Genomic DNA, 27,082 nt, shown 5'->3' with positions numbered 1-27,082 from the left:
TTGTATGTATGATTTTAGTTACTTTATGTTCTTTGTTGTGAATGTCTGTTTTCCATGTCTGGTCTTTGTCCCTGGATTACATTCTTTTGATTACCGCTATAACCTTGGTTCCCTTGATTAGTCTGATATTAATGTAAAAAGGCAGATTAAGTTCTTATTTCAATTTTTTGGAAAACATTGGTACAACACATTTTATTTTAAATACATGTGTTGTATTATCAAAGATGGTTATAAAATTCCTTTTTACAAGAACCACAATCTATATTTTTGTGTTAAATCAAAGTGCTGTGGCACTGAGTCAAGGAAGACCTCAAAGTAATCAAAAATAACCATTTGTTTTAACGCAGTGTATATTTATACAGTCCGTTTATCAATACATATTTTTGGATCTTCTTTTATTCTTTTGTATTATTGCTTTTGGTATTCCTGGCTGTACATGTACGTTGATGTCCTAAAATTTCCTAACACTTGAATCACCATTTCTTACAAAATATGAATTCCAAACTGAGAATTACTGACTATCAATATTCGATGAATTTTCGAAGTAAGAATGGATCCACACCTTGAAATTTCGGTTTGGAAATGCATGTAGTAGAAATGAATCATGCAGACTGGCGGAAGTTGAACAAAGGCCTAATCTCAAGGGAGAAATGAGTAAAAAAATTTTGTTTGTGCACACTTTGATGCAGAAATTTTTTGTTATAAATTTAAACTAAAATTTGTCCTTGTCATTGTTGTCTAGATTAGACTATGGGTTTAACTCGTCGAAACTGTGCAAGTATTTACAATAAATGATTACCTTTCTCTAGGAAAGAAAACGCTTGTTGTAAAAATTACTATGCAGTTTAAAGTTCACTAAACAAAAAACAACTTTGTACCTCATAGATTTTAGCAATTTTAGATTCCAATTAAATTGGAAAGTCAATGGTAGAGAGATGTGAATACAGGGAATATGATTTCTTAATCACACATGCACTTTGAGTATAATTGAATCCATCTTTTTCTCTCCAAAACAAAAACGTTATTAGTGAACCCATACCCCATTAATACCATTATTTCAGGATGAATCACTATTGCTGAGTGTTTTATACCTGTCTGCCTTCAATAATGTATGTGCATTTCTTTCACTTTTTTCTGCATGATTGTTTCCCAAATGTGTATAAGATTACAATACAAGTAACTCTTATGTTTTGCAATTATATAAGTGCTAAGAAATCAGGCTTCATGTTTTTATGGCTTTTTATTAAGAAATGTTGACATAAACATTTACAGCTGCTTCATGCTACACATACATGTACCAGCACTTGAGAATCATGAACTTTGTTTCATGCTTAAATAGTGTCCCAGCACAGAAATGATCTGTTTTGCTTTCTTCTCACTTCATCTAATGAAATTTATAAGTGATAATCACTGAAAAGAAATCAAGGAAAAAATCATAACAGTGTCTGATATATGCAAAATGTTACAATGTAAATTCATGAAAATATACATGTATTTTAACCATATGATATGGGGAAACCTCCTATTGTTGGGAAATATTGTAATATGTACATATAATTTTGTGCAAATCAGGTGGTTTGGTGGTTATAACAGTACCAGGTTTTTACTGGTTTATAAACCACCTGGTCAATACTGGTCGATTGAAAATTTGCAAACAATATTTTTGTCACTATTCATAGTTTTTGTCCTACATTAAAACATGTTAATATAGTATATATCTACTATATTTCAGTGTTCTTAGGTTTTATTCTTTAACATCTCTATCAGCTGTATGAATTAAGAAAAAGTAAACATTTCTTTCTAAAAAATGATTCAAATTTATCTGAAATAACATAACATAAACTATACAAAAATGTACAGTGTATTTCACAAGCATATCTTTGATTCAATAACAGGTAGTATACATGTAAGTAAGGTAAGAGTAGAACAGGTTACTTTTCACCTGTCATTGTTAAAACAACATCCCCTCATAACCAGATAGATCATAAAAAGTGGTTTGAAGTGTTGAATTTAAAACAATAAAATTAAAGTCATTTCATTTACCAGACTAAAACCTTCTAAATACAGAAAATAGAAAGATTGCTAAGGATATTGCTGTAGGGCTTCTTCCGTGTATGATTTTAGCTACCTGCTGATGTATATTGATGTTTGGACCCCCATTTCAAAATCTCTGGATCCCTGAATGTTGATTTATGTATGAGCAATTAATGTCACGTTGTAAAGTAGAAAACAAATTATATACATGTATTACTATATTACAAATATCATAACTTCATGTATGAAATCTTTAATTAAAACTGTACTGCATATACCAGCAACCATAGTTAGAGTACATGCACATGTATTTTTGTAGTTTTCAGTGTAAATTTCTTGTTCACAGACATACAAATATAAACTGCAAATTATGTTAAGAAATATGATTAGACTGTTCTATACTAGCAATAAAAACAGTTTTTCTATCACTAGTTTTGAAAATTTTAAATAACTGTGTATATACAAAGTATATGAATAAATAATGTATACCTTCAACACTTAGAATTGGTAGCCTTGATAATTCCAACACATTTTAAATGCACTTTCATGGACACAGAATTTCATAACTGTGTCTTTCTTGTGTCATGCAAATCCTGTTTCTTACTTTATGATCTGCATTCTAAATAAATGTATCTGTATATTTTGACAATGTACTAAAAGGAACCATATTGATAATCAGTTACGACTTACATGGATATAATACATATGTACATTGTATTACTATGTCTTTAAATTCCATACTGAATAGTACATGCCAAAATCTGTATCACATGCAGTATCAACAGGAGACTCTTGCGGGGTGATATAGGCCGACTCCAGGGTTAATACTGCATATCAAACAGATTTTCATGTCATGTTCATTCTTTCTTATATTTTATCAATGCAAAATGTACTTCAATTGTGTTCTGTGCAAGGTATGATATATGATATGCAATGTATGTCTAGGTGTGTGATATAGGGTATGCCATATAGGTCTATGGGTGTGATTTAGAGAATGTGATATAGGTCCATGGGTGTGATATACAGTCAATCTAATGAAAAGCGGATCTCGCAGCTCTCGGTTTTCTGTTATGTTGCACCCGCGACGGGAGCTGCGAGATCGATTGAATATACAGTATGTGATATAGGTCTAGGGGTGTGATATAAGGGATGCAATATATGACTGTGGGTGTGATATATAGGGTACTTGAAATGGGTTTGGGGTGTGATATACGGTATGCGAGATAGGTCTAGGGGATATACAGAAGTCAATAAAGGTCTAGGAGACAGTGTGATATAGAATGCAATATAGATCTAGGGGTGTGATATGGAATGCAATATAGGTCTAGGGGTGTGATATACGGTATGCAATATAGGTCTAGGGTGTGATATACAGTATGATATGTCTAGTGGTGTGATATACAGTATGTGATACAGGTCTAGGGATGTGATATAGGATATAGGTCTATGGGCATGATATAGGATATGCGATAAAGGTCTATGGTAGGTGTGGAAGTTTGGATTTTAGGAACACGTACAAGTGTATGTGTAATGTCATGGCTTATGTGTCCACTCACGTCCCAAGGACATTACTTTATTTCACTGGATACCCCTCCTTTTTGATAACTAGTTCAAGATTACCTACTGAATGTGATGAGTATGCCACATGACCTCCTTTCATCCTTACTGTTGAAACAGAGACATTGTTTATGTCCCTGCTTTGAAATCATAATAATTAAACAATTCTGTTTATTTCCTATTTTTAATACTTTATTGTTTGCTACTTGTATGTACAACTGTGTTTACCATTTTATCTTATTTATGTATATGTACATGTAGTAATTAACATATCTGTACACAGTGCTTGCATTTTATGTACAGAAGTTAAATTCCTGGGATCAAATTAATCACACATGAAATATTCCAATAAAAAGGAGGGGTGTCAACCCCATGTACCCTCCCCTGGACCAGCCACTGTAATCTATACTTACTACACAAAAAATGTACATTGCAGCTCCGAAATCCGTCATTGCAAGCTCTCGACATCTTCATTTTTTAAAGGGTCAGATCGAGAGAAGAAAAATGGCAAATCTCGATTGAGCTTTCCTCCCTGCGAGTGTTCAGGGTCAATTTGACAAAATACTCCAGCTCTCTGCGTCAAAATTTAAATAGTGAATATCATATAATCATTGAAATCTTGCAGTTCTACACATATTAAATAGCCTTTATATCGTTATACGCCCATATCGTACGTAAAGTAAACATCACATATGTGACATGGAGTATGATCGTTGGCGGACCGATATCTTAATGCAAACTTTGCAAGGAGAATAACCCGCGGAGTGTTATTTTAGTTGTATGTTGAAATGTACCCTTGTTACGTAATTTGGTTGCCGACGATCTCTAAGTCAAGTTCAGTCTTTAAATAGACTTCCTTGGCAACAAGTTCAGTCTATAAATAGACTTCCTTGACGAAAATGGTAGTTCTGTACATGAAGCTAGTATTTTAGATTTGGTTAAAGGGTATCGAAAAAAGTATCGAGCAGATCGCGCGTTATGAATCCTTTGACCGTGGCAACCAGCGCTGAAGGTAAAAATAGACTTGTACTTGATTTGAGACACGTACAAAGTTGCTAAGCAGTATGTATCTAAAAATTCGGTTGGGTTTCTATTTGATTTAAAATCGGGTTATAATTAATATTAAAAATTCATTTTCTAATATTACAAATTCCTGATTTAGTAATATTATAAAATATCACACATTTTGTAATATTACAAATTGAATTTGTAATATTAGAAAATGAATTTGTAATGTTAGAAAAACAGACACAGTTTTTGATATTACAAAATGATTTTCTAATATAAAAAAAATCGTGATTGAATACGACAAATCCATTTTCTAATATTAGAAAATCAATTTCTAATATTCAAAAATAGTTTTTTTTAATATTAGAAATTCAATTGAATTTTTAATATTAAAAAATGATTTTTTAATATTAAAAAAGTGTAATATTAGAAAATGAATTTTGTCCACTTTGGCTTGCCACACGAACGAGATGATTGGGATCAGTGTATTGACATTAACTTTTATAGTGATTTGATTATAGTGACACAAGTAATATAGGCGCAACAAGTTTGATACAAAATTCAACACATCATGCACAAATCCTGGACAGATTCAGAAAAACTTAAGAGCTCCACATGGAGAGAGGTAAAAATAATCGAGTTACGCTTACTGTCTTTTGTGCATTTAGTTTGCAATAGTATAGTTGTTTTTATACAGATAATCTAAATGCAGTAAGTGTTATTAAAAAGTAGCAAGATACTAGAACTACTAAACTTGACACTTCCTATTTTTAATACATGTGTTGTTAATTGTATTTCAATAGCTGTAAAATGGATTCCACGAGAACTGAACGAGCAAGCAGATTTTTAGTCGAATCGTCGATATAGACGACTGGGGGATTTCAGATGAGTTTTTGTCAAGGAAGTCTATTTATAGACAGAACTTGATTTAGAGAGCGTCGGCAATAAAATTATGTAACCAGGATAGACATTTCAACATATAACTACCAAAATAACATTCCGCGGGCTATTCTCCTTGCAAAGTTTGCATTAAGATATCGCTCCGCCGCCGATCATACTCCATGACAAATATGTGATGTTTACTTTACATACGACATGGGCGTATAACGATATAAAGGCTATTTAATATGTGTAAAACTGCAAGATTTCAATGATTATATGATATTAACTATATAAATTTTGACGCAGAGCTGGACTATTTTGTCAAATTACCGAACATTCTAACCCGAATAATCCAGTCTTTTTAAGGCTAAAAACCACTAATTCCACTTCCCATAGGCTTCTATGCTAATTTCACAATATTCAATGGCTTCTCTGGACTTTACCTTAACTTTAACCTGCAGAGGACTATATATCAGCATGATTCTACATATGTCAGCTCACAATCCTCAGAATGGCATGTGGGGTTAGCAGACTTGCAGTGCAGTACTGGTCACCGGAAGTGAAGGGTCTATAAATAGCATGGGAAATCCCAGTGTTTTCACAAGATAGCGGTATATTTAAAAATCATTATGGAGATTAGGCTTCACATCACAAGAAGCAAAATGCACTTATAAAATGTACAGAAATGTTTTTCCTTTCAGAAACTGTTTCAATTTTTTAAATAAGATGAGAACTTTTTTCACAGCACTATGAGGACCAGGGGTAATTTCTGCGTAGGACTATTTTTGCGTACGTTCCAAATGCTCATTGCTTGAATTGGTGGTCTGTAACCTATATTACGATCACTACGATCATTCCATTATCCTCGAGAAAAGTAGTGGATAGAGGGCGCTGAATTATTCGAGTTACGAACATTCGCACTCGCAGGGAGGAAAGCTCAATCAAGATTTGCCAATTTATTTCTCTCGATCTGACCCTTTTAATGAAGATGTCGAGAGCTTCTAATGACGGATTTTCGGAGCTGCAATGTACACTTTTTGTATAGTAAGTATAGATTACAGCGGATCCAGGGGCGGGTGTATGGGGTTGACACCTCTCCTTTTTATTGGAAAATTTCATGTGTAATTAATTTGATCCCAGGAATTTAACTTTAATTGTACATTAAATGCAAGCATGTGTACATATATGTACATTACTACATGTACATGTACATATTAAATAAAATAAAATGGTAAACACAGATGTACATAAATGTAGCAAACAATGAAGTATTTAAAAAAGAAAATAAACAGAATTGTTAAATTATTATGAATTCAAAGAATTCAACGGTAAGGTTGAAATGAGGTCATGTGGCATATTCATCACATTAAGTAGGTAATCTTGTAATATCAAAAAGGGGGTATCCAGTGAAATAAAGTAATGTCCTTGGGACGTGAGTGGACACATAAGCCATGACATTATACAAACACTTGTACATGTTCCTAAAATCCAAACTTCCACACCTACCATAGACCTTTATCGCATACCCTGTATCACACCCCTAGACCTGTATCACATACTGTATATCACATCCCTAGACCTATTTTGCATACCCTATATCACACCCCAAGGCCTATATTCCATTCTATATCATAACCCTAGATCTATATTGCATTCTGTATCACACCCCTAGACTTATATCGTACACCCCTAGACCTATATCGCATACCATATATCACACCCCCTAAACCCATTTCAAGCACCCACAGACATATATTGCATACCTTATATCACACATCTAGACCTATATCACATACTGTATATCACACCCGTGGACCTATATCGCATTCTCTAAATAACACCCATATACCTTTATTATATAGTGGCCCTTGAGTTGATACAGGAGTCTCCTGTTGGACTGCATGTGATACTGATTTTTACATGTACTGTTCAGTATGGAATTTAAGAAATAGTAATACAATGTACACGTGTATTATATCCATGTAAGTCACAACTGGTTATCAATATGTTTTTTTTAGTACATTGTCAAGATATACCAGATACATTTATTTAGAATGCATATCATAAAGTAAGAAACAGGATTTTTACACACAAGAAAGACACAGTAATGTTAGAAATTCTGTGTCCATGAAAGTGCATTGAAAATGTGTTGGATATCAAGGATACCAAAAGTAGACCTTTTCTAAGAGCTGATTTTCGTGGACATTCTTACATGTACAATGTACTAGGTAAGTGTTGAAGGTAAACATTATTTATTCATATACCTTGTATGTACACACTTATTTAAAATTTTCAAAACTGGTGAAAGGTATACTGTTTTTATTGCTAGTGTAGAACGGTGTAGTCATATTTCTTAACAAAATTTGCAGTTAACATTTGTATGTCTGTGAACAAGAAATTTACACTGAAAACTACAAAAATACATGTGTATGTACTCTAACTATGGTTACTGGCATATGCAGTACAGTATCAATTGAAAATTTCATACATGAAATTATGATATTTATAATATAGTAATATATGTATCTAATGTGTTTTCTACTTTACAATGTGACATTAATTGCTCATAGATAAATCAACCTTCAGGGATTGATACAGAGATTTTGAAATGGGGGTCCAAACATCATTTTAAATCACCAGGTAGCTAAAATCATACATGGAAGAAGCCCTAAAGCAATATCTTAGCAAGCTTTCCATTTTCTGTATTTAGAAGGTTTTAGTCTGGTAAATGAAATGACTTTAATTTTATTGTTTCAAACTCAACACTTCAAACCACTTTTTATTATCTATCTGGTTATGAGGGGATGTTGTTTCAACAATGACAGGTGAAAAGTAACCTGTTTTACTCTTACTTACATGTATGCTACCTGTTATTACTAGTTATTGAAACAAAGATGTGCTCATGAAATACACTGTACATTTTTGTAAAGTTTGTTTTGTTATTTCAGATAAATTTGAATTATTTTAGAGAAAGATATGTTTATTTTTTTTTAATTAATACAGCTGATAGAGATATTAAAAGGATAAAACTTAAGAACACTGAAATATAGTAGATATATACTATATTAACATTTTTTTGATGTAGGACAAAAACTATAAAATTATTGAATAATGACAGAAATATTGTTTGCAAATTTTCAATCAACCAGTATTGATCACTGTGGGAATATTGACCAGGTGGTTTAAAAACCAGTAAAAACCTGGTACTGTTATAACCACCCAACCTTTATTTTTGCACGAAATTATATGTACAAGTAACAATATTTCCCAACAATAGGAGGTTTCTCCATATCATATGGTTAAAATACATGTATATTTTTATGAATTTACATTGTAACATTTTGCATATATCAGACACTGTTATGATCTTTTTCCTTGATTTCTTTTCAGTGGTTATCACTTATAATTTTCACTAGATGAAGTGAGAAGAAAGCAAAAGTAAAACAGACCATTTCTGTGCTGGGACACTATTTAAGCATGAAACAAAGTTCATGATTCTCAAGTGCTGGTACATGTATGTGTAGCATGAAGCAGCTGTAAATGTTTATGTCAACATTTCTTAATAAAAAACTATAAAAACATGAAGCCTGATTTCTTAGCACTTTCATATTTGCAAAACATAAGAGTTACTTGTATTGTAAGCTTATACATATTTGTGAAACAATCATGCAGAAAAAAGGTGAAATAAATGCATATACATTATTGAAGGCAGACAGGTATAAAACATTCAGCAATAGTGATTCATCATAAAAAAAAGTGGTACTCATGGGGTATGGGTTCACTAGTAACTTTTTTGTTTTGGAGAGAAAAAAAGATGGATTTTTACTCAAAGTGCATGTGTGATTAAGACATCATATTCCCTGTATTCACCACATCTCTATACCATTGACTGTCCAACTTAATTGGAATCTTAAATTGCTCAAATCTATGAGCTATTAAGTTGTTTTTCGTTTAGTGATCTTTAAACTGCATAGTAATTTTTACAACATGAGTTTTTGTCCTTGTTTGAACTGAAAAATTCATAGAGAAAGGTAAATTGTAAATACGTGCACAGTTTCGACGAGTTAAACCCATAGCTTAATCTAGACAACAATGACAAGGACAAATTTTAGTTTTAATTTACTACAAAAAAATTCTACATCAAAGTGAGCACAAACAAGGAAAAGTTATTTGCTCATTTCTCCCTTGAGATTAGGCCTTTCTCCAGTCTGTATGATTCATTTCTACTTCATATGGAATTCATATTTTGTAAGAAATGCTGATTTAAATGTTAAAAAATTTGAGAAACATCAATGTAAGTGTACAGCCAGGAATACCATAAGCAATAATACAAAAGAAGACCCAAAAATACATATTGATGAACGGACTGTATAAATATACACTGTGTTAAAACAAATGGTTATTCCCTACTTGCGGAGCTCGGGATGCAGCCATATTTTACCATATTTTTGCAGAGTTACCTCCCGTAAGAGCAGGTATAATATCGAAGTCTCTCTAATCGATGTTCGGATTCGGGTGCAGAAAAAAGAGGTAACTCGAATGAAAATGGAATCCCCAGCAGACAAACACAACGGTGTTTCTAAAATGTACAGGGTGTTTCATTTTGTTGGTAGGTTACATAAGGATGATTTTCATTTGTATCCCGGGTAAAGAAAATGTATGGCAGGGTCAGTAGAACGTAAAATTCCCTTTTGACTTTCGAGATTTTCTAAAGTATCGTCGATATCGGATGGAAAACCTTACGTGTTCCGAATATATACCTACTCCAAAGGGAGATAAATGTTGACAAAATGTTGGTCCGCAAGTCGGGAATTCTTTAAAAGGACTAAGTTTACATCGGTTTATTTAGCTTACAATTTGGTTACATAAATATTTTTGATTACTGTGGTCTTCCTTGACTCAGTGCCTCAGCACTTTGATTTAATATTATAGATACTGTAAGGGTCGTCACTTTATTGACAGGTTTGCCAATATGGAAAATAAAAAAACTGCATAGATTCAATTCTTTATACTGGAATCCGGGTTCAGAAAGTATTGATTCATTTACATGTAACTGGAACGCAGAAAATAAATGGTTAGTACCACCAGTGGCACTGATACGTAGAGTTGCTGTTGGTACACTGATAGTTCCAAAATGGTACTCTTCGACGTTGAAGCCGTTACTGTTTGATAAAGGTTTTACTTATAAACCGTTTGTTGATGTTTTGGAGTTTTTCGAGACCAATAGAATATTTGTAGCTGGACATAATGTAATTTTTTTTTTTTGCTAGAGGAGATTTTAAGGATACAATTTTAGCAGTGAAGTTAAATGCTTCAAATATGTAATATAACATTTATTTTACAGATTAGAGAGGATAGTAACTGGACTGCTGTTTTTACTTAATTGTTGTAATGGTCACTGGACTGTTAGTATTTTGGCCTATGATTGTCACTGGACTAATGTTACTGGTATTACTTGCTTTTATTGTACTTGTGATAGTTGCTTGTATTATGATGGTCACTGGATATGGGATTTGTTATGGTCACTGGACTTGAAGTACTTTTAGTCACTGGACTGCGTGGTTAAGGACACTGGACTGCCTGAAGGGGTTAGAAAGTTACAAGGTAAATTAAAAAAAAAACGATTTTTTTTTCTTAAATATTCTTTTTTACAAAAAAAAATTCACAGCCGGTTTCTGGAAGCAGAGTCATATTATTTCTCATCTACAGTTGAAAATACTTTCAAAAACTTTCATCTGCAGTATTAGATTCGAGAGCTAAAACGACAGTGTCAAAGTACATCGGGTATTTTAATGGACAAGAAAATATTCAGAGATAAATTCGATACTACCCTGTAATGAGTTATACGTTAGCTTATATTTGCAACATCTATTAGATACGAGTAGTCATTTCAGTGTTGTTGAAACAGGTGGGCGCATCATATTGCTGGTGTAAAGAATCCGCGTGATTCAGATATCGTAAAGAGTGTACTTGAAGCATCTAAACGTATACTATCTAGACCGATTCAGAAAAAGACACCTGTAGATCCAGATGTAATGACAAAACTTCTTAAGTTATAATAATGGAAATACTACGTCTTTAAAAGATTTGCGTATGTTTTGTATGAGTGATTTAGCTTACACCGGTTTATCCGATATGATGAATTATGTAATATAAAGGCTAAAAATATTTCTTTCAGTGATAAATATGCAATCATTTTGATTGAAAAGAAAAATACTGATTGTTATTGAAAACGGAAAAATGTTTAGATTTCTAGATTAGATAGTCCTATGTGTCCCGTAAACATTTTACAGACTTATTTAGCAGAAGCAAATTTAGATACGAGTTCTGATACATGTATATACATTTTTAGGTCTTTAACATTTCTTAGAAAATCAAATAGATATGTATAACGCTCGAAGAATGAAAAATTATCATATACACGAGCCAGAGAAGTGATAAGAGAGGCTCTTCATAATATCGGATGTTCCAAAATAGAATTCGGCTTACATAGCTCTCGTTCAGGTGGAGCTACTATGGCAGATAGAAATGGTATATCAGACAGGCGTTTTAGATACACGGTCGTTGGAAATCCGACCAGGCAAAATATGGTTATGTGTCTGAAGATTTAAGAAAAGTTTATCTAATACACACAAAATCATGGTTTATAATGGTCACTGTGCCTGACGGAATCAGAAATGTGTTTTATTGTTTTATTAAAAAGTGATAGAGACGTAGTTTGGATTTGGATAGTAGATTGCAGAAAATTAGCCGAGTTTAGCACATATATAATTTATTTTCGGTTGAACAAATGAATTTAGAACATAAGTCAACTTATTGGTGCATGCCAGACAATTGATGAGACGATCACCATTCTGAAAATTTTGTAGGGTCATTAGGTAGGGATTTATTTTTATTTAAAACTTTTGAAGTGAAATAAGTCATTATAGTGAATCTCAAAAGGGATTATCCAAGACCAAGAGCACACTCACGCCATATGTTTACATTCGATTCTAAATATAAACAACCAGTATTTATTACTCTGTTTTTCCATCTAGGATAGAAAAAAACACACCTTTGGCTTTATTTTCTTCCTTTTTGCTGAAAGACAATCGGCAGACATTTTAATTATTTTTCAATATCACAAATAACAACATTTGGGTAGTGGGTCTGAAGAAGGGTCGGAAGGTGACCGAGAACATTTTTAAGCCTAAATGGATAGTCTATTTATTACTCCAGCAGTTCTAGAAGTTATCTGGCACGCTATAGTCCAGGAGGTAAGTATAGATTCTTCAAATTGCATTTTATTAAGAACACAAGTTGAATATAGTCCATATTTCTTCACATTTAGCTGGAGAAAAAAAAACTTGGGTACCAAATTTAAATAGGGCATTCTTTTTACATATCTTTTAACAGTTCATGTTCCATACACGTACGTGTATATCATGTATATGAATTTTTCGACGTTTTGTTGCAAAACACATGACATTGAGGAATCTGTGAATTTGTCGTAGCTGCTCATTACTGTAACATGAAGTTTCGGGGACTCTACATTATACATATAGAGGTCATGTGCACGTAAAAGTACTGTGTACATGTAAGGACATTCCCGAGGAGCTAGCTCCAACGTTTTTTTTAACATACATGTAGTTGTTTATGTCTGCATTTGTTGATTGAGTGTATGGTGTTACTCATGAGCTCAGAAAAGGAGATTATTATTACGACCTCACTTCAATTTCCTAAACTATTTCTCCACTTATTCTGCTAAAGCTTAACTGTTCAAAATCAAATTTTACTATTTTCATTGGAGGATTAATACTGAGAGAGAATCTCGAGTAATACATATACAGAAACCTGAAAAATAGTCAAAGGTTTGTAAAGTTAAAGCTGCATTAGCTGTCATTTTCGTAAATTTCGTTTCTGTTGAAATATGCTTTAACTTTGAATTATTTCTACTTAATTGTACTTTTCCTGAATAATTTCATTGGATATCCACATATAAAATGCATTAAATACATGAAATAAGTGTTGAAATATTTATTGTCTTGCACTTCTTGAAACACAAATCTGATTGCAAAACGAAGGGAAAGAAGACCGACGGGCTCAGGCCGTGAACGAAAATAAGTTCGATCCTTTTGAAATTTACATATTGTGATATGTGGCACAAATATGGCCAGTAATTGTCATTATTTATTTGAAAATTAAACAAGAAATAGATGAAATGAAATGTAAACAAGACACGTGCTTACCTGTGTATCCGTTATTGTTATTTCTTTTACCAAGGTTAAAGTATTTTTGACCCAGGTGAATGTCTTGTCGGTAATCTTCGGAAGTAATGGCGAAAAATAATTAGATCAGAGCTATCGATCTTCTTTAATTAAAATAAGGTTGTTTTCATAATAATCTGTAGGTATTATCGACATAAATTCCTTCAATTGCATTACTACAAACTTTCATGAACAAAAGTTCATTGGAAACTGGAACGGGAAGCGATGCATAACGCCGAACCGATAGTGGCTAGGAATCTACAGGACGATGGTGGCGGAGATCAACGTGACGACAGTAGGAAGGTAGATACAAGTCAGACGATTCCGAAAGTCCCAGATACAGATGCAAAATAGGACAGCGATGAAGGTGGTGTGGCATATCGACAGACAGTACTCGGAAAGCTGAAAATGGTATCTTGGAATGTTAATGGTGGTGTAGAAACAAAACTAGAAATAAATCGTTTTTAAATTTCTTATGTACTTATGATTTAATATTTCTCACTGAATGTTGGTTTGATAAAAATTTCAGTCTTTGTTTACGAAATTATAATTGTTTTGTATACCCTAGGGTAAAATCAAAGTCTAAGCAAGGTGGTGGTATTATTGTAATGATTAAAAAAACTTTTCAAAAGTTTATTAAGATAGAGACATGTATACTTGATACTATTATTTGGTTGATTATTGACAAAGGTATTGTTACAATTGATAAGAGTTTATATGTTGCTTGTATTTATATACCCCCTGCTAGGTCTAAATATTATAAGAATTATGATTGTGATTTATGTACTGAACTTGAGAGTAGCATCGAACTGTATTCTACCCTAGGTCATGTAATGGTGATTGGTGATACGAACAGTCGGACAGCAACTATGGACGATTATATACGAGGTGATATTATTCATAGAACAATTAGAAACAATATTGAGAATGTGTTTGAGTATAATAATGATATCAATATTCCAGCAAGAATTAATCCCGACGCTAATACGAATGCATTTGGTCCCAAGTTATTGTCGATGTGCAAGGACTCTGGCCTCAGGATAATGAATGGCCGACACCAGAATGGTTATTCTAATGACTTTACTTATTGTGGAGCACAAGGTTTGAGCGTCATTGACTATGTACTTATTCCGTATACATTGTTCTCTATTGTTGACCAGTTTATTGTTTCGAACTTTACCAGTTTTTCCGACCACGCCTTTTTACATTTAGAATTAAAGCTACATATAGAACGTGAATGTCCGGAACAATCCGTGAATAGAGAAAATATTGGTGACAAATCTGTTAAATATCGTTGGAATAATGAGTTAAAGGACCAATGTGCAGAGTGTATTCGCGTAAATATGGACAAATTTAACCAACTGAGTAACGCTATTAGCTTTGAAGATCAGGAATCTTTGGACTGTTCTCTGACTAGCTTTACCAGACATTTTGAGGAAATAATGTCTCCATTTTTCAGAAAGTGTCAAAATACTAACGTTAATTTTGACAACAAACAGATAGACAAACCATGGTTTAACCGTCAATGTAAAGAATTGTATGCAAAGTATATAAACTGTTTGAACATATTTAATCGTGCCAAAAATCCAGGAAATCATTCCAAGTTGAAAGATGCCAAAAAGAAGTATAAAACGCTTGAAAGTCGATTGAAACGTGATTTTATGCGTACCGAGGGTAATATGATGGACTATTTGAGGATAAATAACCCTAAACTGTTTTATTCGAAGTTTCGGAAAACGAATTCTTTTAAAAATGATATATCATTGACAAGATTCTTCAAACATTTTCAAGGTGTTGCAAATCCCGATACGGATATTGAAATTGACTCAGATTTTAGGCAGGATATTGTGGAAGACTGTGCCTTTGAGGAGTTAGATAAGCCAATAACAGAAAAAGAAATCTTGACTGCTATAACTAACTTGAAACGGAACAAAAGTCACGGTATTGACGGAATGTTGAATGAGTACTTTATTGAATTTAAACATATATTTTTGCCTACTCTTATAAAAGTGTTTAATGGAATTCTAACGTCTGGCATTTTCCCTACATCATGGACTATTGCGATACTTGTGCCTATTTTTAAACGTGGAAATACGAATGACCCAAACAATTACAGAGGGATTAGTCTTGTTAGTAACTTTGGTAAATTATTTACCTCAATTTTAAATCAACGATTGATAGAATGGTCTAATACGTTTGATGTGATAACTGATGCACAGTTTGGTTTCCGGCCTGGGTATGGTACAGTTGATGCTATGTTCTCGTTGTCCTCTATTATTTTTAAATCACTTTCATCCAAAAAACGATTGTACTGTTGTACTGTTGATTATACTAAAGCTTTTGACACTGTTCAAAGAGTAATGCTATGGCATAAACTTGCAAATATGGGTATATGTGGTAAATTATTGCAAACTTTAAAATCAATGTATTCTAATGTAACAACATGTGTACAAGTTAATGGATTCAATTCTGATTTTTTCACAAATGAATTAGGTCTCATGCAAGGAGAGGTTTTGTCTCCTATTTTATTTTCTCTTTATGTCAATGATTGTGAAATGGCTTTTATAAATAGCAACTCAGTACCGATAGAAGTCAAAGAATTAAATTTATTTTTATTAATGTATGCTGATGATATGGTATTATTTTCTGAATCTATACAAGGCCTACAAAATATGCTAGATACTTTATATGATTATACAAATAGATGGGCGTTAAGTGTAAATACTACAAAAACTAAGAATGTTGTATTTAGAAATGGTGGTAGAATAAACGAGGATGAAAAATGGTTTTATAATGGACATGAAATAGAGATAGTAAATAGTTTTACATATCTTGGTGTAATATATAATTATAATGGTAAATATAATGTTCTACAGAAGAAGCTGTCTGAACAAGGTAGAAAGGCTGTTTTTGCACTTAGAAGAAATATAAAACTGTTATATTTAAATCATTATACATTATTGTCACTTTTTGATACCTATATTAATAGTATTTTAAGTTATGGATGTGAGATATGGGGTGCACATAAAGCACCAGCTATTGAAAGGGTACATTTAGAATATTGTAAAAATATACTTAAAGTTAAATCTTCTACTAATAATGTGATGGTGTATTATGAATTAGGACGAACACCTTTGATTTATTTTAGGAAATGTAGAATGTTTAAGTACTGGTTTAAGTTACTTTCTACCTCTAATTGTATTTTGAAAAAGTGTTATCAAATGTTATATGATGAATTGGAACGTTGCGCAAGTAACAGTAACAACTGGCTGTATTTTATTAAAAATGAATTGTTGCATATTGGTTTAGGTGATATATGGTACAATCAAGCATTTTTTGTAAATGGTGATTTTTGTGATATGTATTTTGAAGTTATTAAGCAACGATTATTTGATAATTGTAAACAGGACTTGGACAGTCAACTAAAAAATTCTGTAAAATGTTTTAACTATCAGTATATGGTTGATAATTTTTGTATGCAATTTTACTTCAGTAAATGTATTCCTGAGGTTTATAAAACTTCTATTACAAAAATACGCCTTAGTAGTTATAATCTCGCAATTGAGAGGGGTAGATTTAATGGTATTTCAAGAGAAAATAGATTGTCCTCTTTGTAGAAATGATATAGAAGATGAGATGCATTTTATTCTTCAATGTTCTGTATATCATGGTTTTAGAAAATGTCTCATTAAACCTTATTATTGGAAACGTCCATCTATGTATAAATTTATACAATTATTAAGTTCAAATAATATCAAAGATCTGTGTAATCTTTGTAAATTTATATTCAGAGCTATGAAGCCAAGATCTGATTTATTGTGATGTAAGAAGCTCTTTATTTATGTCAACACAACCTTCTGCTATTGTACCTATAGTTGTATATGACTTTGGTAATAAACAAACACTTAGAAAAAAAAAAAAAAACTTGTTTCATTGAATCAGCAAAATTAAGTAGAATCAGAACTGAACAAATTTGGCAGCTAATGCAGCTTTAAGATTTTGTTCGTGTTCATATCGTGCATTCATCGGTTCTCGATAGCAGTGTGTATATATAAGCAATATGATATAAAACGCGAAATCGCACTTGCCTATTAATAGACAAATAATTAACCTACTGAACACTTCCTCTCTTCTATCGGGCTTTGATATCGTCATTTTGCGGTATCCCTTTATTTTACCCCAAAATGTTCAGAGGCGAAATTATTTCACACATTTTTTTCACCCGAATTGTGCAAATAAATTTTTAATTAACTTCAAATTATTTCAAGTCTTTTATTTACATAAATGAAGTTTAACACATCCGAAATAAATCAATAAAAGTCCTGAATTTTTGTTGAATACCTATAAAACATTTGTAATGAAGACAGTTATCAAAATGACCAGCCATAATGAATCAGATCATCAATTTTACGGAATACAAATATTTTTGACAAAACGAACTTAAAAAGTTGGTAATGGCAATTCCTTGGTTAATTTTAGGTATTTGTTTCTGAAGTTAAAATCTGTACTTTATTAACCAGATGTACCCATTCAAAATACTGAAAACCAAATGAGAAGTTCATTTTAACTGATTTAACAGAAGATTTCCAGGATTGCTGGATTTTCTCATCAGGTAGGTCATCACTTGTTTTTCTTCTGTTGAGTCATCTTCTCCTCTGTAAGGTTTAAGAAACTATTAAATGTTTTAAATGGTAAATAGTTTACTATAATTCTGCTGATTTTAAAGAATGTCGTAACGAGCAGCTTGCAATATGGCTTTCGGAAGAGGTTGGGATATGAACTGAATTCCAACCGCTTATATTGTAAGAGCAGGCCTACAATAAACAAATCTTTGTATCACACATTATTCAATATTTTATTTGTTCCCCACATTTTTCAATTCATTTACACCCCAATTTGTACTGCAGCAATAAACAGTCAAGTGGAACCCACATACATAACAAATGAGCATAGAGAACATAATAAAATTGCACCTCTGTTTATAGAATGATTAGAGTTCTAAGAAATGATTAAGCTGAAAGTCATTATAAAATGTTGCATCACAAGAGTGTTTTGAGGGTTTAATGAAAAAAAATATTTCTAGGAATGATGTTACATAGAGCACTGGTAGTTTTTTATTTCACATTATACCCAGCAACACTCAAGTGATAAGAGATCAAATATTGATTGTGATTTTTCAATTAAAAGTCGGCACTACTTGGTAATGCATTAAAATGTAATGAATTATGTAGGTGCAGGACAGTCATACATTAAATATCAATGAAGTCGTACAAGACACCCAAGGCAGTACATGTGTACAAGAATTGTCCTAAAATACTACATATACAGACAATATAACAATGAAAAAATATCAATATAAACCAATCTACATAAAAAATCTGGGACATAAAATAGATAATATAAACACATTTTTGATGCATTTAAAACAAACAACATTAGACTGTTGAAGGGTTAACCCGAGTGTTTATAAAGAGTGCTCTTTTCCGTTGAATTTTCATAAACACAAGACAAATGTGGATACAAAAAGTCCATAGAAAATCACATTTGCACTAACTAAAGGGCCAACAAAATCTGAGTGATATATTTAACAGAACAATGGCATCAGTCAGACTATCCCTCTAGCTACTGTGGCAACACCTTCAACAGTGACAGAATCTCAGAAAAGGGAGGTAACTCACTACTGTAATTTGATACAGAACAATGTATCCTTCAGTGATAGAGAATTTTTGAAGAATTATCTTGTCGTGATTATTGTTATTTGAGGACTTAAAGACAGAATTAACTTATAACAGCATTTGTTTAAAAAAAAATTATCCAGTTAAAATGTATCTAATACATCAAACTTTGATACCAAACCCTTTTCTGAGGTCTGTTCTTTTATCTCACAACATTAACAGTAATAAAAATGTATAAATAATTGTTGTCACTAAGTAAGCTACAATTTCAATTGTTTTGGAACTTCCCATGTAAATTCTGGACGTCCAAAATGTCCATAACAGGCTGTTTTCTGATATATTGGCTGTCTCAGATTCAGCTCCCTGAAAAAAAAAAAAAAAGAATGATGCACTTCCTAATAATGATATAACATCAACTTCATAGAAAGTCTTAACACGAGAAGAGACTCAAAAAACAATCACGAGAAGAGACTCAAAAAACAATAAGTTAATAGCATGTAAACCTTAAGGGAGAGGCAAATAAAGGAATGCTCCTTTCATCACACTATTTATCAATTTAAACTCTGTACAAGAATCTTTTTACTTCAGAAAGTATAACATTTACTTCATCATTTGACTGAAATTAGAATTCTCAAGAACTTCATATCTCGGAAGAAAAAAAAAACAAATGAAAAAAATGAAATAATAGACAAGTGGTACTTTTTTCTAGATAGTCAATCTAGGTTTTTATTTGATGAAGGATAGGAAATCTCTAAAAAAGTTGTAGGTGATTCTCTAACAAATGCTACAATGCCTAAAATAAAGTTTATTTATCAGGTAAGGCATCAATATATTTTGTATCAATTTTTTATTGATATTTCAGCCATTTGTACAGTTATCTCCCCTTTTCAGTGTTATTTGAGGTTTCTATTATTAGACGATTTGGGACATCATACAATAGATCAGAAATTAAAATTTTCTGTTGCTTGCAATAGGTAACATTTAGGACAGAATTAATATGATATAAAATAAATGTTACCTCAAAAGGAAATTTAAAAAAAATGTGTTAGACAAGTTAAACAAATGCTCCAAGCAGTTTTTACTGATAAACTGTTTCACAGAGAAACTGTGACATATTGGGTTATTTAAAATTTGATAGTGCATGCAGGGTCATATATGAATCAGATATGGAAGTGTAATTTAGTGATGGCAATGTAACTATTGACCTGCCACAATTGGTTCATATTAAACTGAAGCAGAAAACTTAATATTAAAATCTTATAAATAGGAACTTCAGTCAATAGACCATGACTGAAGCATATGAAAAAACAGATATTTAACTGTAATGTAGTAATGCTAATTCAAATTAACTGATGTGATTGACCCAGCACATTTTTTTCATAATGCAATGGAGAGTTTAAACATAAATCTAACCTAATCAGCAAAGCAGTATAAAAATCTCAATGTGGACATGGATACCTAGTTCCTGGACTTAAGTCACACAAAGGTATAAAATATGAACACAACGACCTCCTAATTCACAGTAAATTAGTTTAACACTTACTTGACAATTGCACCGGGACGCAAATCAAAGTTATTTTTGACTACTTCCAACAATTGTTTTTCGGACATATTGGATGTACCATAACTGAACACTGTTACTGACAATGGCTCGGCAACACCAATGGCATAGGAAACCTGAAATAGTCAGCATTTAATTTTAAGATATATAGAAATGTCTTTGCTTACATCTCCTGGAATGAATGAGACATGTGTCAACTAAATGTTTCTGACTTGATAAAGATTTAAGTGTGGAGTTACCTTTTCTAGATTCAAAATTTCTCTACAAGATTTCTGCAGTTTTTCATTATATATATATATATATATATATATATATATACATATATATATATGAAAGTATAAATTGGGATAACGTCTGTGCGAGACCCAACAGGGTAGTTAAGGACGTTAAAAACCCCCTTAGTTAAATTGGGATACTTCTTTTGTGTTTTAAATTCATCATCTAAATAATTACCTGAACTAAGACCCTTTTACAGAGACCAGCTTTGACAAGTGACTTGGCAACCCATCTTGCAGCATATGCAGCAGATCTGTCCACCTTGGAGAAATCTTTACCAGAGAATGCACCACCTCCATGAGCACCCCATCCACCATAGGTATCAACGATAATTTTTCTGCCAGTCAAACCAGCATCACCCTAGAAAAAACAAAATATTTTCAGAGATAATAACTATTATTATTGAATTATTAGTGAATAATATTATTGAATATTTTATTCTAATATCTTTGTATAATTTGTGTCAGTACTTCAATGTCAGGGCATTAAACTCGCCTTATTTCATTTGACTGCAACTGTTAGCCAATTCTTAAATGTACAATTTACACACCAGAATTTGCAACACAAATCTTAAATCTTCTCTTTTTAGTTATAAAACACCAAGTATGTTTCGTTTTATGACAATGTTAGTCATCTTCCACGGACATTTAGTGATTTGCAATGTAAACAAAACCAATAGGTCTAGACCTGTTTCACTATCATATTTTTTTCTTATACAATGTACGTACAATGAAAATGAAATACCACTGGACCAATGTCTGGTAAAAATGCCTTTGGTCTGGCAGAAATTTTCTATTTTTCAGTTGACTAAACAGGAGAAAAGTATAAAATTTGGGATTCTGTCCGATAGTCTTAAACAATTTTGTGTTCACTGTACATTGAATAAACAATATTCAAGTTTGAAAAGAAAAAAAATTCTCCATCCTAGAAGATCAATATCTCCAATAAGTATATAAAAAATGTTTAGTTAGAACAATATTGGTTTAATACATTTTGAGGTTACACAATGAAGGTATCCCCTCAGGGTGACCAGTCGAGGTTACACAAAAAAGGTATCCCCTCAGTGTGACCAGTAGAAGGTATACCCTCAGTTTGATCAGTCGAGCAGCTACTAGACCTGCCTTAACAGTTGAAGTTCAGAAAAGAAAGCATATAAAAACAAAAAGCAAATCACGAGTCTTCCAAAAGTGCTTCTCTTCAATTAAAAATTAGCTAATAAATAATATTGAAGTAGCAGAATCCTACCTGAGGTCCACCAATAATAAATTTTCCAGATGGCTGAATGTGGAAAATTGTCTTACTGTCCAAGTATTTTTCTGGAATAACTGATTTGACAACTTTGTCCAGAACTTCTTTCCTCAATGTTTCTAAGTTAATAGCTTCATCATGTTGTAATGATATGACAACAGTATGAACACGGAGGGGGACACAAGCTCCCTTCACATACTGGTATTCTATGGTGACCTGCAAAACAAAATATTTTAAGTTTACTTAGTCAAATTACAAACAAAATAAAAGCCAAAATACTTCTGGTTTACACAGATGCTTGCATGCAGATTATACTTATGAAGTACAACCTAGATCTGGATGGCTGTCCTTTTTACCACTTTTTAAGTATATTTGTTGTTTTATGTTAAAACTATTTGATCTATTTTCAATTACCTGTGTTTTAGTGTCAGGTCTGGCCCATGCCATCTCTCCGCTTCTGCGTAGCTGTGCAATTTTAGCATTTAATTGATGAGACAGTACAACGGTCAAAGGCATACATTCTTCTGTTTCATTTGTAGCATATCCAAACATCAATCCCTAAAAATTAAAAACTTAGTGAGAATAATATCACTAGTCTATGTTAGCTTTCTCTGAATACACAATTATATCACTAGTCTGTGTTTCTCCTTAGGCAATTAATCTTCTTAAAAAAATGCAAATCTTTAAATTTAGATGAATTGAGATATTTTATACCATGATCCAGCTAAATACCAACACCAAAAACATGAATATTAGTTTCTCATTCACATCTAGCAATTTGTCACAAATAATTGCAGCTTGCATTGCATTATTCATTTAGGAACAGAACTACATGTAACTGAATTTCAGATTTCAAATCTTGTTTTTGACAGCTGTAGATTTATTTTAAAATATATGTTTACATTTTTGTTGTTAATTTTGTATAGAAGTTTTTAAACATTTTCCCCTCGGTTTAACTTGTGCTTGTGTGTTATATACATATAAAGATGCATTTAGCAATGTTTCAGTGCTAAATTTGAATGTATTATCAAAACTATGAATGAACACATTTAATTAAGGAATGTCTTAGATATTGACTTGAGCAGTGTTTTGGCCAGAATTTCAGAAGCTTTAGTCACTTGATTGTGGATTTTGTACAAATACATACAAATTTTGACTAAAACGGGTCACTTCAGAAAATGATAAGTCAATGACTAAAATGACTAAGCCTAGAAAAATCACTGCTTTAGCTGAATCTTAACCACATTAATAATCAATATAAAAAAAACGTGACATACCTGGTCTCCAGCTCCAATATCATCTTCATCTCTGTCAAGATGTACTCCAAAAGCTATATCTGGACTCTGTTGTTCAAGGGCAATTAAAACATTACAGGTCTTGTAATCAAACCCTGCCAAAAATATACATGTCATTATAGACCACCAATAACATATAGGTACAATCATTTAAAGGAGAAGTTTCGGTTATGGTCAATTTTGGCCTCAAAATTTGAAACTGTTTAAAATCAAGATTTTTATTGTTTTTGTACACGTAAGTGTTTACATCAGCTAGTTCGATAAGATTAAGACCAAAACAGAAACGCATCTCGTCATTATAAAACAAACAAATTGCCTAAATGATGAAAAATCCTTAAAATCTCAATATTCAGCATTATTTATTAAAAAATATATGTGGCTGCATGGGTGCTCATTCTTGAACTTTATATATATTGTGCAGTAATGTGAGATACAACATATATATCAATATTTTGGATAAACAGATGCGGCAACTTCTGTTTAGGCAAAAACCATTGAAAAATATGTGCAAAAATTGCAACAAAATTGAAGAATATTGTGTCAATTTTGACCGCTAATAGGTCAAAAACATTCATGATATCGCCAAAATCGACTGTGATGTATTTACTACAACCATTATCCTTTCAAATTAACTAGTATTGACTGAAACAAATCTTTCAAAAATGTTGAAAACTAGGGTCAAAATTGGGCCTTATCGAACCTACTCCTTTCCACACAAGTACAAGGCAATAGAATGCTCTTCTTAGTAAATTAATTCAACTTAAGATCACAGTCCCCAGAGTGTGTACATGTATTGTTATTGTTCACATAATGTTCATACTTGTACATGATTCATAGTATCAACTATTCTGAGTAATGAAGTTCAAGATTTCCAGAGGCAGTTCAATAAATGAACCACCTCTGGGAATCTTGTTCCTTATTGCAGTGATATGTTTCCCTTACACACACCTCAAAGATAAGGTTGATTCATCTTGTAATTCAAAAATTGGCTAAAAAATTATCCAAAATAAAATATACCATTTTCATATTTCAAGTATGCACTCAGTCTAACATTTGTATACCATAATGTCCTGTCTACAAAGACAAGCATTTAAAATGTACCTTTGTCAGAAGAATCATATCCAATTTGTTTGATGGTATCACGAATCACAGTCTGATAGTCAACATTGGCCTTGGATGTAATTTCACCAGCTACCAATATCATACCAGTCTTGGCAAGGGTTTCACAGGCAACTTTAGCATGTGGGTCCTGTTTCAAATGAGCATCCAAAACAGCATCACTGATCTGGTCACAGATCTTGTCTGTAAAACAAAATGTTATGTACAATGTACATGGAGGATTGGCATATTTTTTTCTGTCATAGTTAGATATATAAGTAAACAAAGAATGTGCAGCCAAGCCGCTAGTAGAAAATACTCAGTTCTTCGATCAGGTATTCCGAAGATTGGGCTCCCCTACCTCTATTTGTGCCTGTAAGAGTGTATGTGAAAGATCCATAAGGATAGTCATGACTAAAAACCCCAATCACCATAATATAAATTGAGTAATTGATCAGTATGCAGTTCACACAACTAAATATTTCATGTCAAGATTGATGAAGCACATTGAAAATGCTATAAAATGATCAGTTAAGACTTAAGAGTTACTACCAAATATACGGTTATACCTTTGTCCTTAATCAGAAATTGCTTCTTAGAAACATCTTTCATCCCTAAAATCTAACTTGGCTTTCCATTTTTTGCTGTTGGATTTTGAGACTCTTTAGATTACAAAAACAAAAGGTTTTTTTTTGCAAATCTTAATTTGGTAATTACTCAATTATTGCCATTATCTGGAGCTCTGCATTACCCAAAAAATAGATACAGGATACATACATGTATACCTTTCAGTTCCATGTATGGTGCATTATTAAGAACCATATATATATTGTTGATTCTAAGATTCATTAACTTGTAACATGAATAACCAAATGTCTACAAAAAAGGCAGTGCAATACCATAAGCTAACATTTAATGGTTTATACATGTATATTGTAATCCACAAAATATTGAAATAAGAGCTAAACTTCTCAATATGGTATGTAAGTCTCGTTCTGTTTTCATTTTCTTCACCGGAATTTACAACGTAGAACGTATTGAAAACTGAAGACCGATCTGCATTTTATTGTGTACTTACGGGTACTCGAAACACTGTATAACAATGCAAAATCTTCTATTTTTTTTTTTTTTTTTTTCTTAATACCTTTATCATGTAGAAACAGATATTTGTTATTTTTTTATCAGTATTTTTTAACACAAAAAGATGTTTTGCCTCGATGTTCTCTAAATGACAAGTCTCTATGCTTCTGAATGGTAGACTAGGAATCACGGGGTCACATGACGAGACTTGCATACCCTATTCACTATCAGTTGAAGGCACTTCTGGTGGACGTTTAGCCCTATTGTTCTGAAGTAGTTTATTCATATTAGTGCTGCCTATTTTTAATGATAACAATTAAAGTGGTTTGATCTAGATAACAACCTTCAGACCTTTACACAGTGCAAATAGCTAATTCACATCTTGACACTGAATATACATCATAGTTAACATTTACTAGTTTTATATTCATAGTTTTTCATAATTACTCAGGGAGTTAATGTGGAGTGATAAAAAAATTGCAACTCTGTCAAAGTGGGGAAGATAAACTTGATCGAAGAATTAATATCAGTGAATGATAGTTGTAACAGGACCACGGTATTCACTGTCGAAATATGACACTGATACTCGAATTAATTCGCCTAAAAATAAAAAAAAAAAGTCCAGGAAGTAAGATGGGAAGAATAAACAATTCGTAAATCGATAACGCAATATAAACATAAGCAACTGTAAGTCATTAAGTGCACGTGCTATATTAATTATTATTGTTGAGAACTACCTGGATGTCCCTCTCCCACCGATTCAGAGGTAAATAAGAATGATCCTATATCGTCTTGACTGCATTCCTCTGCATAATGTTGATTGATTTCTTTATAATGACTGCCATTCACGCCATTCACTGTAGGTTGAGAAGACATTTTTGTGTCCTTCTTGCTCGAGAGTGTGGTGGAAAAGAGGTAGATGATTTGGGTTCAGTCCAATTTATACTCGATTTTGTCATGTGATCATAAGTTGTCAATTTCATTCGTCACTGTATCTAAAACATGTCTGATATTAGACTACTCCAACTTATGGGTAGTTGAAATATTATTAAGTTTTACTTATTTACGTATGTCTCAACAAATTAAAATATAAACATTGAATGAGGTAAATAAATTAATTTT

At 32.2% G+C, this 27,082-nt stretch overlaps 2 protein-coding genes, 1 long non-coding RNA gene and 1 pseudogene across 3 annotated transcripts; 2 read left to right on the top strand and 2 right to left on the bottom strand.

The window, feature by feature from the left end:
• Nucleotides 1-1,225: 1,225 nt before the first annotated feature.
• Nucleotides 1,226-4,317, bottom strand: LOC148618395 (uncharacterized). Its single transcript, XR_015921286.1, has 2 exons — nucleotides 4,005-4,317; nucleotides 1,226-1,410 (listed from the first exon to the last, which is right to left on the bottom strand). It is a non-coding gene; the product is annotated as an uncharacterized LOC148618395 (long non-coding RNA).
• Nucleotides 4,318-4,490: 173 nt separating this feature from the next.
• On the top strand, nucleotides 4,491-12,125 carry LOC148618394 (uncharacterized; annotated as a pseudogene).
• Nucleotides 12,126-12,537: 412 nt separating this feature from the next.
• Nucleotides 12,538-17,645, top strand: LOC148618393 (uncharacterized). Its single transcript, XM_088577258.1, has 2 exons — nucleotides 12,538-13,331; nucleotides 13,871-17,645. The coding sequence occupies exon 2, from the start codon at nucleotides 14,336-14,338 to the stop codon at nucleotides 17,342-17,344; it is 3,009 nt and encodes a 1,002-aa protein (XP_088433384.1). The 5' UTR covers nucleotides 12,538-13,331; nucleotides 13,871-14,335; the 3' UTR covers nucleotides 17,345-17,645.
• Nucleotides 17,646-18,557: 912 nt separating this feature from the next.
• Nucleotides 18,558-26,889, bottom strand: LOC148618392 (S-adenosylmethionine synthase-like). Its single transcript, XM_088577269.1, has 8 exons — nucleotides 26,698-26,889; nucleotides 24,884-25,084; nucleotides 23,765-23,877; nucleotides 22,902-23,045; nucleotides 22,485-22,703; nucleotides 21,417-21,599; nucleotides 20,946-21,079; nucleotides 18,558-19,765 (listed from the first exon to the last, which is right to left on the bottom strand). The coding sequence occupies exons 1-8, from the start codon at nucleotides 26,834-26,836 to the stop codon at nucleotides 19,663-19,665; spliced, it is 1,236 nt and encodes a 411-aa protein (XP_088433395.1). The 5' UTR covers nucleotides 26,837-26,889; the 3' UTR covers nucleotides 18,558-19,662.
• Between the last annotated feature and the right edge of the window lie 193 nt (nucleotides 26,890-27,082).

This window comes from Perna viridis, chromosome 4 (assembly GCF_037379345.1).
Source record: "Perna viridis isolate PV_CMFRI_1.1 ecotype Kerala chromosome 4, ASM3737934v1, whole genome shotgun sequence".
Taxonomy (NCBI): Eukaryota; Metazoa; Mollusca; class Bivalvia; order Mytilida; family Mytilidae; genus Perna; species Perna viridis.
Note: the sequence above shows the minus strand (reverse complement) of the source record. Positions and strands in the feature narration are given on the sequence as shown.